Here is a 12807-nt window from a genome sequence, read left to right on the forward strand (position 1 = left end):
TTGCTTCGTGTGACCCAAATTGATTTTGCTGTCGATCTGAGGTGGCCGGATAGAACGACCGATATATTTACGCCCTTATCTGGGGTGAAGTTGGGAGGGCAGTGTGCAGTTCCGGGGTATATCCGGAGGATCCTGGGTCAGTGAATGCCAGAATGCCCAAATCTGCCAGAATCGCAATTTCATCTTGAATGTGTCTATATAGCGGGGTGGGTTTGATTGAGCAATCCGGTTTGTGTATACACGGTGGACCTACCATAACAAGCGCAGCAGCAAACAAACGGCCCGTGGTGGGCTGAAAGCGCTTGTGTGCTTTTGAGTCTCGACAAGCTCTTCAAGGTAAAATTAGTTTCGAGACTCCTACTAAATGCTTGATCATCAGTCTTGGCTAGGGGGACTTGGAAACAGTATAAAAGGAACGAATCTCGAGAGCCGATTACTCATATATCTCATCATGGCGTGCTTGTTGCTTGCTGGGGAGGGCAAGACCAAGATCTTACGGGTGGTAGGGCACCGCAATATGTCTTAAATCTCTGATTGAGTCTATCTCTGGAGAGCTAGGCTCTCAGCTATGGATCATGGATTATGTTGCTCGTGCCTGCCTCGCATATGGCACGGGCTGGGAAGCACCAGAAAAAGAATGGGGGAGGAACAGGACTGCTCACCACATTACAGCTGTGTCTGAGAGCCTGATCCAAGTCGCCCACACTCCAGGGAGAAGAAAAATCAAGATTCGGAGCTACCTAGGCAGTGTCCTGATGTGTGGGACCTCCTACCAAGCTTGGTTCTGAGCCCCTCGATTCTGCTCGGTGAATGCAATTCCTGCCTTGCATGGCGAATGGTCAAGCCGCACACCGCTCTATCCGAACAACACTCAAGTCGAATCTGACTTTGTCGTGCTTCCGCGGCGCTGTCCCTGACGAGTAATGACCACGCTCCCATACTGCCATGAATTCACCGCACACCCGTGTCTTCAGCCGGCAAGCCCTGCGACTTCCAAGGGAGCCGAAATCTACTGCTCAGGTCCTGGCGGGGGGTCCAGATAGTCTCTCTTGGCGTACTTGGACGGGACGGAGTACTTCATCCCCTGCAGTATCTGCGCAGCTTCCAGTTCCTGCTTCTTGACTTGGCGGCTGTCGTGGATCGGCTCTGGCGCTGGGAGTGCGCTCCGCTTCTTGGCTGGGCGTGTGTCCTCGGTTGACTCTGGCTGTGCGCTCCGCTTCTTGACGTGGCGGGTGTCCTCGATCGGCTTTGGCTGTGCGCTCGGCCTGAACCCTGGTTTCCAGGCTCGTGCGCCCTCTTGAACATACCAAGGTTCGGCGAATTCCACATGATTGTTGGCAATTGCGTCGAGCTCGAGCCGTAGAAGATCGTTTAAAAGATTGGCTGTCGAAGTGGTGGCATTGGCGTTGTTGAGATTGTTCGTGGCCACCACTTGGCGAGTTTCTTCTCCAGCCAAGGCACCATCCACGGTGCTCGCATTGCCTGATCGTGCTGCGCGAGTGCAGGAAAGGGAGGCCTTGGGGATCCTGAACGGTGGTGGATCTATTCGAATGTGTCAGCTGCGTGATGAGTATGAGTACAGTGTGTTTTGACTCACTAAGAGAACTCTCCAGGGCATTGTATGATTGGAGACGTTCATCATTTTCCCACGTGAGGCGTTCATTCCGTTCATCAGTCCCTTTCCCCTCCCTTCCGGAAGCATGCGATCGCTGATCTGGCGCTGTTGGCGTGTCAGTAAAGGTCCCAGGCTGAATAGAGCCGCTCGAGCAGAAGGAATGTGGTCGAACTCACCTTGAAGCGGAGCGGAGCTCATGGGAGCAGTCTCCCGACGCTCATGTTCTGGTTTTCCCATGTTGTTGGTGGTGTATCAGGTGGTCGAGTATCGTGGCGCACTATGATTCAAGGAGAACCCAGGAAATGGCGAGGGAGAGGCCATCAGGTATATATATATATGATAATAATGACCGCGAAGTCTGGTGCCACGGATCACGTCGGATCACGTGCTATGTGAAAAGGTAAGACATTTCTGGGGTCGCGGATTTCTGGGGAGGCGCGAAGGTCTTATATAGATAGAAATCATGATGTGAAGGGCTGATCGTTGACAGACTTAACTGTGAGGGTGACGCGCTTCACAGCCAGAGGGGTGAATTTCATGGTCCAGACCGTGCACTATACCGTATTGTATCGTTTGTCACCCTATTTCAGAGTCAGAGGCCGTGACATTCATGGTCCGGAACAAGCACTATACCTGATGGCATCCTTCGTCACTGACAAACGTGAGATATAAGGGGAATTGAAGCTAAATGACTGATTTTAACCGTCACTCATCTCTGAATTGTGACTCCTGGTTGAGTGCAGGCGCAATTCTGCTGCTCAAACAACCAATGACATGCTGCTGCCGTGACAAATGATTCCCCTAAGTGAACATTGCTGCTATGATCTTCAAGCCAAGGACACTGAACCGGATCAGCTAGGAGTGCTGGTAGCTCCGTCACTCTCACCTGCTCTTGTGAGCCTTCACAACTTGAGCCACCCACTTTACGACATGTTGCAGTCCTAGGCAATGCAACTCTAAAGCACTGTTTGAGTGAAGGGCTTGAGAGAGCGCCTTCACCTAAAGCGTGGTCCAGGTCTTAGCACGTGGCGGTTCACGGTCAGGTCAGATGAATTAGGCAGGCTGGTGAACCTGATAATCATTACTTGGTAGTCATTCGGCGCTGGATTGGATTCCATAGTCACAAGAGGGAGTGGTCAGTCAGCCTCGCTTCACATAGGCAATCGCCCAGAAGAATGAAGAAGCTGCTTTCCAGGTAATGCCTCGTAGTCCGCTCTCCGCATACGTCTGCCAAGTGCCATTGAGGATTACCCACGGGCTGGGATACATCACTTCCTGAGCATGACATCGAAAATCCACTCATAGTGGGGATCATCAATCACTTCCATGTTTCGAGTTGGGAGCATCCCCATGTTCCGAGCAACGCACCAAGGGCCAAAAGATGCCAAGACCTCAGGGGTGCGCAGCCTCGCATCGTTGCAAACTGAGTAACAGCCTCGCATTCATTGGAAGCGAATATCTACACAGGCATGCATGCACTGTACCCCGGACAGCAGGGCACAATATACTCGCTGACGTGGGTCATTATTCCCGCGGAGTCGTCCTAAAGCAATGGAGACAGAGTTTCTGAAACCACTCTTGCAGCTCATACCGCAAGATTGTCAACCCAGGATTCCGCACCTCCGCCAAGGTTGACACGACAACATGAAGCTATTGGGCAGGGAGAGGTATTAGCAGATAGAGAAAATCTCTGAGCCTTGATGATCCGACAAAGCACCATCGAAGCGAGAATACTGAATTCTTTTCCGAGGCAACTTTGTACGCAAGAAATGAAGTCTTCTGCTTGGATTGCCCACATTGTTACTTGCAAACAAAGATGGCTTTCTTGGCGGACAAGAACCACTTAGCTTGAGCTTGCCCGTAGGTTTCAAGCATTCAGTGATAAGGGGAAATTGCTGTAAGTAAGGTGCATCGACTCGACCATGGGTAATCAAAATCCCTGACTTGGTGGAATGCTCGAGGTCAAGAAGAGTTCGCGAGGTCGGTACGTCATCCAAGACTTGGCACTAGCAGCAAAACAGCTAGTAAGTCGCGTTTGAACACGTGTGACCGCGACGCGAAGGAGCTCGCTCTCATTATATTGCTCCCTCGATTATCCCGTACTTCTCATTCACAGTTCACCAGCACCAGCGTAACCCTGTGGCATTTCTCTTTCTTTGAGATGGCGACCACCTTCTTTCGACAATGCCCCCGATCTCGCAAGGCGGCTGGACCACCCCACGTTGCGAGACTTGGATTTCACGCCAGGAAGCGTCACGACACAACTGGAGCAAGGCGTGGAGATTCTTCGTGGCTCGATGTACCAACGCTACATCCCCCTTCTTCGTTATTCCCCTTCGTTCTTGTGTACGCATAGCTTGTGTATTCGCTCCTTGTTCTGGGTAAGCTACTTGGTGAGTGAATGAACTCGTCTCGGCAGGATCAGTGCAGTTCCAGGGCAACCGAGTCCTTGGGTAGAGCCTGGGTGCGTCTTTCGGAGCCCGTCAGACGTGGATGTGAGGACAACAATTGGCTTAGTTTCGCAAAGGCTCATTGTCTTGCGTACTAAGAAAGATTATCGATCCTTTGTTTTGGTTGACTTCGGCCATCGAAATGCATACCAAGATGCTTAATTCAGGAAAACAGCCCTCTAAGAAAGTATCCCCGCCTATACGCTGCGTGCACTGCAACTCAAATGCGATGTATCTGTTTTTGTCAATCTGATGTGGAACGTGGCAGCGAGTCGAAATAGGGGCAAAGGAACAACTGCCTCAACCGCGACAGTCCGGCATTGAACTGCCTTTGGCCTCTGCCTCAAACAAACGCTTCTTATCTGAGAACTGCCTGGTGGCAATCTGATTGCGGCTGCCTTAGGTCGCGTCTTTCTCGAAGTCATTCGTCTTTGAACTGTCGCTCATCCCTCTCTTTCAACAATTCCTTCGCACAAATACTTCTACCTGATACCAATTTGTTCAATCCAGTGCTACTTTGTCAAACCGAAGTCAAGATCGCATTCCAGCATGTCGACAATTGTTCGAGTCAACGGCGATAGCAAAGCAATGTCGATGCTCCTACGTCGAAATTGTCAAAGGCTCTTTCGAAAATCGTTCCAGCCACCCAGCGTCGAGATGTCCATCAGGAAACAAAGAGCACCTCCAACCGGCAGGCAGGTTGAAGCTGTGATGAAGTATTTGGTGCTGAAAGAGGACTCGGATTGTCGCCAACCGCAGCCAACTATCCACGTAGCTACCGCAAGACGGGTCACAAACGCGCTCACAGCCAAGGAGATATATGACTCTGCCCTGGATCCAGCACTCGTCCCGCAACCGCTGACTTTGAGGGGCCAACACCGCAACGTGTCGGCGCCTGCCGCCCTCCAGACTACAAGATCAGACACTCCGCGATTTGCAGCTGTTTCAAAGGTCGTGACCGGAGATGACACCTCTCACACGTATTTTCGTAGCCGCCCCCGAAGTCACCAACACGCTCTTCTGGATACCTCGGCACGACTGATTGCTGGCGGAATCGGAGCAGCTGACGTCGCCCAATTTATGGGCCTCACTTTGCAAGAACTGGTCCACGAGATTGCGCGCTTCACCCTGGCAGCTCGAGACACGCCGAGTATTGTGGAGGAAGAGATCAGAACGTTCTATGCCTCAAATCCAGCATCCTTAGACAGCAGACTCCTCCGGAGTGGAGAAATTCCCCCAAACATTACCGATATGCATGTCACTGATACGCAAGGAGACCAGGTTCAGAACGAAGAAGCTCTCTATGATTCCCAGTCGGACGCAGCAGAGGAAGGTCCATGGACAAGCATCGAAGAAGTGGCCTCCGGAGAAGGGTCTGTGGAGGACGGGGCACACCAGCATGACGACGGAGTGTCCGTGTATCACGATACTCTCGAAAGTCTTGAGAAGGGTTCTGTACCGCATCAACAGCCGATACAACAGAGAGAGCATCATACGACTACTTGCTGCCGACGGCCTCCGTGGCTAGAATTTTGGCACCGCCATATCCCTGATGCGCTTCCTGCTCAAACCACTCAGGCCAGCCTCAGCAATACAACGGGATCATCATCATCACAGATAGCGCAACCATCCACGCTGGCACCACTTCTGATGGGTATCCGTACGACAATCTTCGCATCGCTGGCTATTATCATCGGCAGACTTCTTGGGATCTTATTGTCCGAACTGCAGACATTACTCGCGAACCAAGAGTACAGTCTAATCAATATTCTAGACACAGTTTCTGGGTGGGCAAGAGTGGTTGCTCTACTTCTCGCTATGGTACTGTGCGTACAACTCTACGCGAGGAAACGTTCATGAAAAGAAGCTGGTGAACCAATGGACTTTTCAATGTTGACAATGTTGCAGGTGAGAAGGATTTGTCAAGTAGTCACTTCGATTCAAAGGGCGAGCAGAACAACATCAGTGGCGCCAGGGTGAAAAGTCCGGAGAAAGTAGTTTACCAGGTATGTGTCCCGCAGTCATTCCTCATTCCTGCGATCCAAAGTCTGGAAATCCAGCATTGCCGGCTCGATAATGAGCAAACCACGAGGACTTACAGTCTAGGCTTATCGGCTCAATGCAAACGTACTACCACAGGACTCAGCGTTTGAAGTCTGCTTTTTTTCCCCTTCAGATATTAGTAGTTTCTCTTCTTATATAGCTCAGTCGCGACTGTGAGCCCGGCCTTGCTCCAGTCACGAATATGAGCATCAACACGCCTCTGGTGTGGTTATTACTTACTGACAGGCCCAAGGCCTCGAGCGAAGAGCTGATGAATTTAGCCGAATGTGGTCGAGAGATAGGTAGGTATCACAAAATCATGTCTCGCGAAGTCGTCTTCATAAGGACTGGTGACGGAGCAAGACATGCTTGAGTTGTCGGGTTGTCTGACAGCAGCACCAAATTCACTGGGCCGGAACTTGCAAGGCGATTCCAACTGTTGTTCTTTCCTCAGTAGTTCATCACTGATAACACATGAACACGGTGCGTTGTGCTATGTGGCTGGGATGTTTGACTGCTTCGAAGTGACAGTGGTTCACCATGGTCATAGTGACGCGCCTTAGGCAGTGAGCCAACTGCCTCTCACTGCCGGGTTAGCGCCAGGAAGCAGTGATATATTTCACCACTGCCTGGACAGGACCAACGCTTTCTTTGTCTCTCTTCTGAAGAGAACTGCGACTGTTCCAATCAAAACATCACTTTAGCAGGTCGATCGCCGTCTTCTACACCTCTGAAAAAGAAGTCCCATCTACGTCACAGCTCTTTCCATCCGCAGTATCCTGAACATCTGCTGTCTACTGCGGCACGATGGACTCCCCCGGGAACGCTCCTGAGCACGAGTTCCTTCCCGGAAGCGATGATTGCTCTCCAGAAGAGCCACTGCACAAATCCCGCTTTTCAAGCCCTCACGCCGCCGGGGAACCAGGACCTGCAGTCTCTACCCACACGGAAGGGGGTTTTGACAGTGAGGAACTAGAGTATTTCCGATCCCTCCCGGAACAAGCCCTGAAAGCAATCTACCCAGACGGAATCCGACCACCAGCGAACCTTGGCCCACACGCGCCTTTCGATAGATACGACAAGTTTCATCAAGCACTTCTCAATCTTGCAGCTGGAGTAAGCTTACGCGATGTCATCCGCTTTTACCACTTCGATATCGACGCGAAACAGTTCGTCAGGCACATGGCTATCTTCTGTGTCAAGTCTCTCGGCTACACCAACCATGACCTCTACCGACTTGATGTACATCTCTCTGAACTAGGCTATGCTGATGATGACGATGCGACAAGCATGTCGCAGTGCCCGAGTGGAGAAGCATTTGGCGATCTGTTTGAGGACCAACACGATAATGAGCAAGGGGATGTAGTCGAACTCGAAGGCACTACAGACCAACAATCACAAACTGGGGACAGCGAGCAGAGTCAACTCATACCCGATATTTCCCAAATAGTCGAACCAGCTGGAACCTCCTCGTCCAAGACTGATCCTTCAAACGAACGACTTCAGGAACACAAGCCGCTCAGCACCCGCGCCCGCGTAGGGAGAGTCGCTTTATCGACTTTCTTCAAGTTCGTGCTCGCCGCCTTGGGATACGCTGTTCCAATCATGATCATCTGCTTTTCCTACGAGACACTGGTGCGCCCTCATCTTGCGTCTTCCACAAATGCGGCCGGATGGGTTAAAGTCTGAGAATCTACGGTCGAATACTTGCGGTGCATGGCAGACTAGAAGACCCAGTTGTGGAACCGTCGTTGCAGGTCGAGAGAAGTAGCACACGTCCGATGCGATTATTATGATGGGAGAAGAGCGAAGACTATGGCCAGTCAGGGGATCGAGCAATGGCCGCGGAGAAACAGCGTTGAAGTCTGCTCGAGACAGAGGTGCTCTTCAAAAAATTCTTTCCGAGCCGGGGTGTAAGATGAAGATGTCGACATGAGGAATGTCACGAACCGCGTTGTCACGACTACTAATCTCCGGACTCGAGTGCTATGGGAGGAAGGGATCACAAGGCCAATAAGTTCAATACCTTGGATACAGCACTGATCAGCCCCGGGAGGTAGCCGGTCATGCTACGCTGACTTTGATGGAGAGTATTTGGCTTGCACAAGATATCACTGAAAGGCTTCCGATCTCGACTGGGTGCGTCCTGGAAAATTCATGTACCTATCCACAAGTCAAAATCACCAGGGTACTAAGTACTCTAGGATGAAGCCAACATCCTATCTCACATGGCGGAACATCCAAGTTCTTTAGGTTTTCATTCCCACAAGCATGGGCGGTTTGCTTTGTTAGTTGCAGAAACTCAGGTGCTCACGTTGAATAGAATCGGCGTCCAGCCTTACCCAGGCTTTCACGCAGGCAGTGGCCTTCGCCTAGATGCCGCATCATGGCAGTCCGCGGCGCAATGAGAGGTGTACGACCCTGTTCCTTCCTTATTTGGTAACGTTTCTGTGGCATCGGATGGGACAATGAATATCCGATCCGAGTCCCGTGGTAAAGTGACTCGGCTTCGCCGTCGCTTAACCATGAAACATTCAAGCTGACAATCCATGGACCTTGTTCATCATCCCTTCGCCATACCTATACGACCTCTATCACATATCCCGATGACATTGAAAGTATGGTTGGCACATGGGCGAGCATCCGGAGACCGTTCCTGAAGAAAGCGACCTTTCTCGGCCATCGGCTGTGCATTCGACTTGGTACCTCGGTAGATCGGTAGGTCGGACGCCGTTGTTAGGCTCAGAGCCGCCCCTGTACTTTTCTCCAAACGCCTAATCTTCACCTCGCTGGTGGGTTGCTGTATCCCACTTACGGTAAACAACATTGCTCTGTCCATCTTCATTTATGGTACTGCGATCTTACCATCACGAGAGCTAGGTCAGGACAATCAGGGCAGAAACTCGACCTTAGAAGAAGAGGAGGTGTCGCGCCTGCTGATACGCAATGGAAGCCGTACGGGTGCCCTCCATCATCGCTGACAAGCTCCGGCCGCACGCAAGAGCAACACTGGCCAACGTCAAGAAGTTCGTCGAGGAAGAATGTAGATCTACCCGTGCTACAGCATTCTCTGCTCATTCTGATCGCCGTCACAGGTATCCCTGCAGACGAGGTTTTCGAGGCTCAACTGGCTCTCCATCCGGATCAAAGATGGAATTCCATGCCTCCTATCCTCGAAGATCTCAAGAAGCGCGCTCGAGAGTTAGGGCTGTGGAATTTGTTTCTGCATTCCCACTTCCAAGAGGGACCCGGCTTTACGAATGTCGAATATACACTCATGTGCGAGACCATGGGACGTAGTCACGTCGCACCCGAGGCGATGAACTGCAGTGCTCCTGATACAGGGAACATGGAGGTTTGCCGTTCTGTCCCTTTATCGCTGCTCTCGCTGTAGGGGTATCACGCATACTGACTGCGGCTTCAAGTTACTCGCAAAATACGGAACCGAAGCGCAGAAAGAAAAGTGGCTGCAACCTCTTCTGGATGGGAAGATCAGGTCAGCCTATGTCATGACAGAAATCGATGTTGCTGCTTCCGACGCAAAAAATCTCGCCTTGGAGATGCGTCGAGAGGGAGACGAATACATCTTGAATGGCGTTGTAAGTACTTAATCCTCTCCTCGAACAGCGATTCTTCCACCTGACACTCCTCAAGAAATGGTGGATCAGCAGCGCCGGAGACCAGCGATGCCGGCTGTGAGTTCCGAGCTTCATGTCCTGTGTGCACACTCACATGTCTTTTTCTTTCAGCTATATCATTTTCGCGAGATCGAACCCGAACGACCCGAACCCAACAAAACGACATAGTATCATTTTAGTCGACTCCAAAACTCCCGGTATTGAGGTCATACGTCCTCTGCGCGTGTTTGGCTTTGACGGTCAGTTCTTGGGTCGCGGGGTGATTCTGCAAAATGTTGACCTAGCATAGACGCACCCACCGGCCACTGTGAGGTCCACTTCAATCAGGTCCGCGTGCCCGCATCCAACATCATCTTGGGCGAGGGGCGGGGATTCGAGATCATGCAAGGACGCATGGGCCCCGGCCGCATCCACCACTGCATGCGAGCCATAGGCTGTGCAGAACGAGGCCTGGAGTAAGCCACTTTCTACCTCCTCTTCCATTATTGCGGTCTCTCATCGTTCACAGCTATCTGATCGCCCGAGCAAACAAACGTATGGTGCACGAAGCTCCACTGGCCAACAAAGGTGTCGTTGCCGATTGGATTGCACGATCGCGTATCGAGATCGACGCTGCGCGACTCCTCGTTCTCAACGCCGCAGACAAGATCGATGCTGGGAACGCAAAGGACGCCATGTCCGAGATTGCCATGGCCAAGATCTACGTCCCCAACGTGGCGTTGGCGGTGCTGGACCGAGCGATCCAAACCCACGGCGCGGCTGGTCTCTGCCAAGATTTTCCTCTTGCCCGGATCTGGACCTATCTGAGGACGGTTCGGATTGCTGATGGTCCCGATGAGGCCCATGCCGCTCAGCTTGCTAGGACTGAGAACAAGCGCCATCACAACATGTATGTAGCGTCACATGGTCTCATCCGAACTCTGATACTGACAGCTCTTTGGCAGAATCGATGTTATCGCAATGCAAGAGGCCACAACTCGCGCGTTGATGGAAAAGTACAAGATCAATCCCCGGCCACGCTTGTAATGAGCTGGACGGCCAGCATCGACGGGGGAGTTCTAGAGGCTAGAACCCACTTCGGCTGAGTGGTTGATAGGGAATTAGAGGTGAAGAAACTCAGAAGCTTGTTGCAAAGAGTGCCTCTCGCCAATACATCTAATTGAGGGACCCAAACCAGGTAGTCGATGCTACAGGCGGCCCACCCTCTGCAATCTTCCCTTCCCAGCCACGTTCTCCCCTTTCGCTTTGAGGCCCCTTACTATTTGTAGCGCCGCTCGCGCGTAGGGAAACCGTTCGCGCCCCAGTATCAACGAGTCCTCCCCAGTCGCCTGCCGAACCGCGTGCCTGGCAGCTATGCCCTGCAGCATGACGCTCGTGCGAAAGATCATAAAAGCGTCGGCCCAGACGATATCATGGCTTGGGTCCCACCCTACCACATCGCGGTACCATTCCAGGCATTGCGCTTTGCTCGGCAGTCCCGGTGGACCGCCTGTAACATCAAACGCCGGGTGCGAGTGCTGCTTGATCTCCCTGGAACTCTGAGTAACGGTCCAAGGAAGCACGAGATTGCTGAGATCCGAAAGGGGGTGGCCTATGGTTGAGATCTCCCAGCTGTATGGCGAGCAGTCAGTCAGCATCGTCTGCGTCCGTCTGTGCGTTTAAAACATGTCAAGGGTGGGTGGCGCAACTCACTCCAATATCCCAATGATCACTGGCTTGGTCTTGTGAAACACCAGGTTATCGATCTTATAGTCCCCATGCACGATGGTGCCTCGGTCGTGCGGCTGCAGGGTTTCGTTTGCAAAGTACGCCAGCAGTTCGTCCGTGCCTGGGATATTACCCACCGGCTCGTCGGTCTCGACGTCCGTCACTTTCGCGTATGACTCGTGGAGATTCTTCAGCGTCCTGATCTGCCGACGATAGAAGCCGCGTGGTTTCCCGAAGTCCGCGAGCCCAATGGATGCCGGGTCGAGACGGTGAAGCCGCGCGAGCGTCTGGACCGCTTGTTTCCACCTTTTGCAAAGCCGTTCAATCAGCCTTAGTCAATCGAGCAGTTGAGCAGTGGTTCAGACGTGTCTGCCTGTAAATATGACACGCCGAACATCAAGGCAGAAAGAAACACCCCACATCCCGTGTGGGCGCACGTACTTACATTTCATTCCTCTCATCGCCAGAAACACCAGGCATGTACGCGTCCTGGAAGATTCGCCCGTCCAGAAACTCCATAATGTAGAACGGCGTGCCGAGCACGCTGCTGTCCTCGCACAGACAATAGACCTTGGGGACGGGGATATCTGTCCCACCCAGGGCCCGAATCACGCGATACTCGCGCTCGACTTGATGCGCGGCCCTCGTGAGCAGTTTCCCTGGTGGCTTTTTGCGGAGCACGAAGCGTTGACCCTGGCTGTCTGTCAACTTGTATGACGGGTTGGACTGGCCGAATTCGAACTGTGTGGTGGCAGACAAGATGACAGGTCAGCAGCAGACCGTATGTTATAACCTTTTATCGCGGGGTCTGTTGAGGCCTGATTATCCTACCTGCTGTATTTGAATGGGTACATGAATGGCGGGGACATGGTCTTTGAGAAAACGGTGCAGAGAATCTGTATCTATCGGCTGGCGCATGTTGTTGTGGATGTACGGAAGCCGTCCTGGTGCGGATGGGAGAAGCACAGATCGGATTGAACTTGGACCCAGAGGAGACCGATGAGCGCGATATATATACATGTCCTCATGCCAGCCCTGGGGCAATTTCCACCCCACACTAGGCGTGCCTCGGGTGCGATGTTACCGCCAGCGTCAGCGTGGGAGCGTTACACGCGCGAAATATCATATGGATTCACCATGTGGGTGGCAGGTACACTTGTTAGATGTGGCCTTGTCTCACTACCAGATGGCATGGTCTAAACCAACCCATTTGTGTACACGCATGTCCCGATAGACTACTGAGTATAGTATCGGCGCTACATTAACCCTCCGACAGATACACCTCCGTGCCTGAGCTTCAACGTCTACGGCCGCGGCTACTCGCAGCCTCAGAATTCGCAGTCTTCCGCCATCG

The 12807-nt window shown here is 52.3% G+C and overlaps 5 protein-coding genes across 5 annotated transcripts; 3 read left to right on the plus strand and 2 right to left on the minus strand.

Annotated features, from left to right (window-relative positions):
* Window positions 1-1009: 1009 nt before the first annotated feature.
* Window positions 1010-1852, minus strand: A1O7_02103 (uncharacterized protein; the record flags this gene model as incomplete). Its single annotated transcript, XM_007756138.1, has 3 exons — window positions 1010-1542; window positions 1598-1720; window positions 1792-1852. 3 exons carry the CDS (start codon window positions 1850-1852, stop codon window positions 1010-1012), a joined length of 717 nt encoding a protein of 238 aa, XP_007754328.1.
* Window positions 1853-4614: 2762 nt separating this feature from the next.
* A1O7_02104 (uncharacterized protein) lies at window positions 4615-5925 on the plus strand (the record flags this gene model as incomplete). The annotated part of the gene is made up of 1 exon (XM_007756139.1): window positions 4615-5925. One exon carries the CDS (start codon window positions 4615-4617, stop codon window positions 5923-5925), a length of 1311 nt encoding a protein of 436 aa, XP_007754329.1.
* A 990-nt stretch (window positions 5926-6915) lies between these two features.
* A1O7_02105 (uncharacterized protein) lies at window positions 6916-7797 on the plus strand (the record flags this gene model as incomplete). The annotated part of the gene is made up of 1 exon (XM_007756140.1): window positions 6916-7797. The coding sequence occupies one exon, from the start codon at window positions 6916-6918 to the stop codon at window positions 7795-7797; it is 882 nt and encodes a 293-aa protein (XP_007754330.1).
* Window positions 7798-9054: 1257 nt separating this feature from the next.
* A1O7_02106 (acyl-CoA dehydrogenase) lies at window positions 9055-10772 on the plus strand (the record flags this gene model as incomplete). Its single annotated transcript, XM_007756141.1, has 8 exons — window positions 9055-9151; window positions 9204-9463; window positions 9534-9707; window positions 9763-9803; window positions 9858-9985; window positions 10036-10201; window positions 10255-10635; window positions 10691-10772. 8 exons carry the CDS (start codon window positions 9055-9057, stop codon window positions 10770-10772), a joined length of 1329 nt encoding a protein of 442 aa, XP_007754331.1.
* Window positions 10773-10933: 161 nt separating this feature from the next.
* Window positions 10934-12371, minus strand: A1O7_02107 (aminoglycoside phosphotransferase; the record flags this gene model as incomplete). Its single annotated transcript, XM_007756142.1, has 4 exons — window positions 10934-11357; window positions 11439-11759; window positions 11899-12194; window positions 12285-12371. 4 exons carry the CDS (start codon window positions 12369-12371, stop codon window positions 10934-10936), a joined length of 1128 nt encoding a protein of 375 aa, XP_007754332.1.
* Between the last annotated feature and the right edge of the window lie 436 nt (window positions 12372-12807).

Source organism: Cladophialophora yegresii (genome assembly GCF_000585515.1).
Source record: "Cladophialophora yegresii CBS 114405 chromosome Unknown aczIN-supercont1.2, whole genome shotgun sequence".
In the NCBI taxonomy this organism is placed as follows: Eukaryota; Fungi; Ascomycota; class Eurotiomycetes; order Chaetothyriales; family Herpotrichiellaceae; genus Cladophialophora; species Cladophialophora yegresii.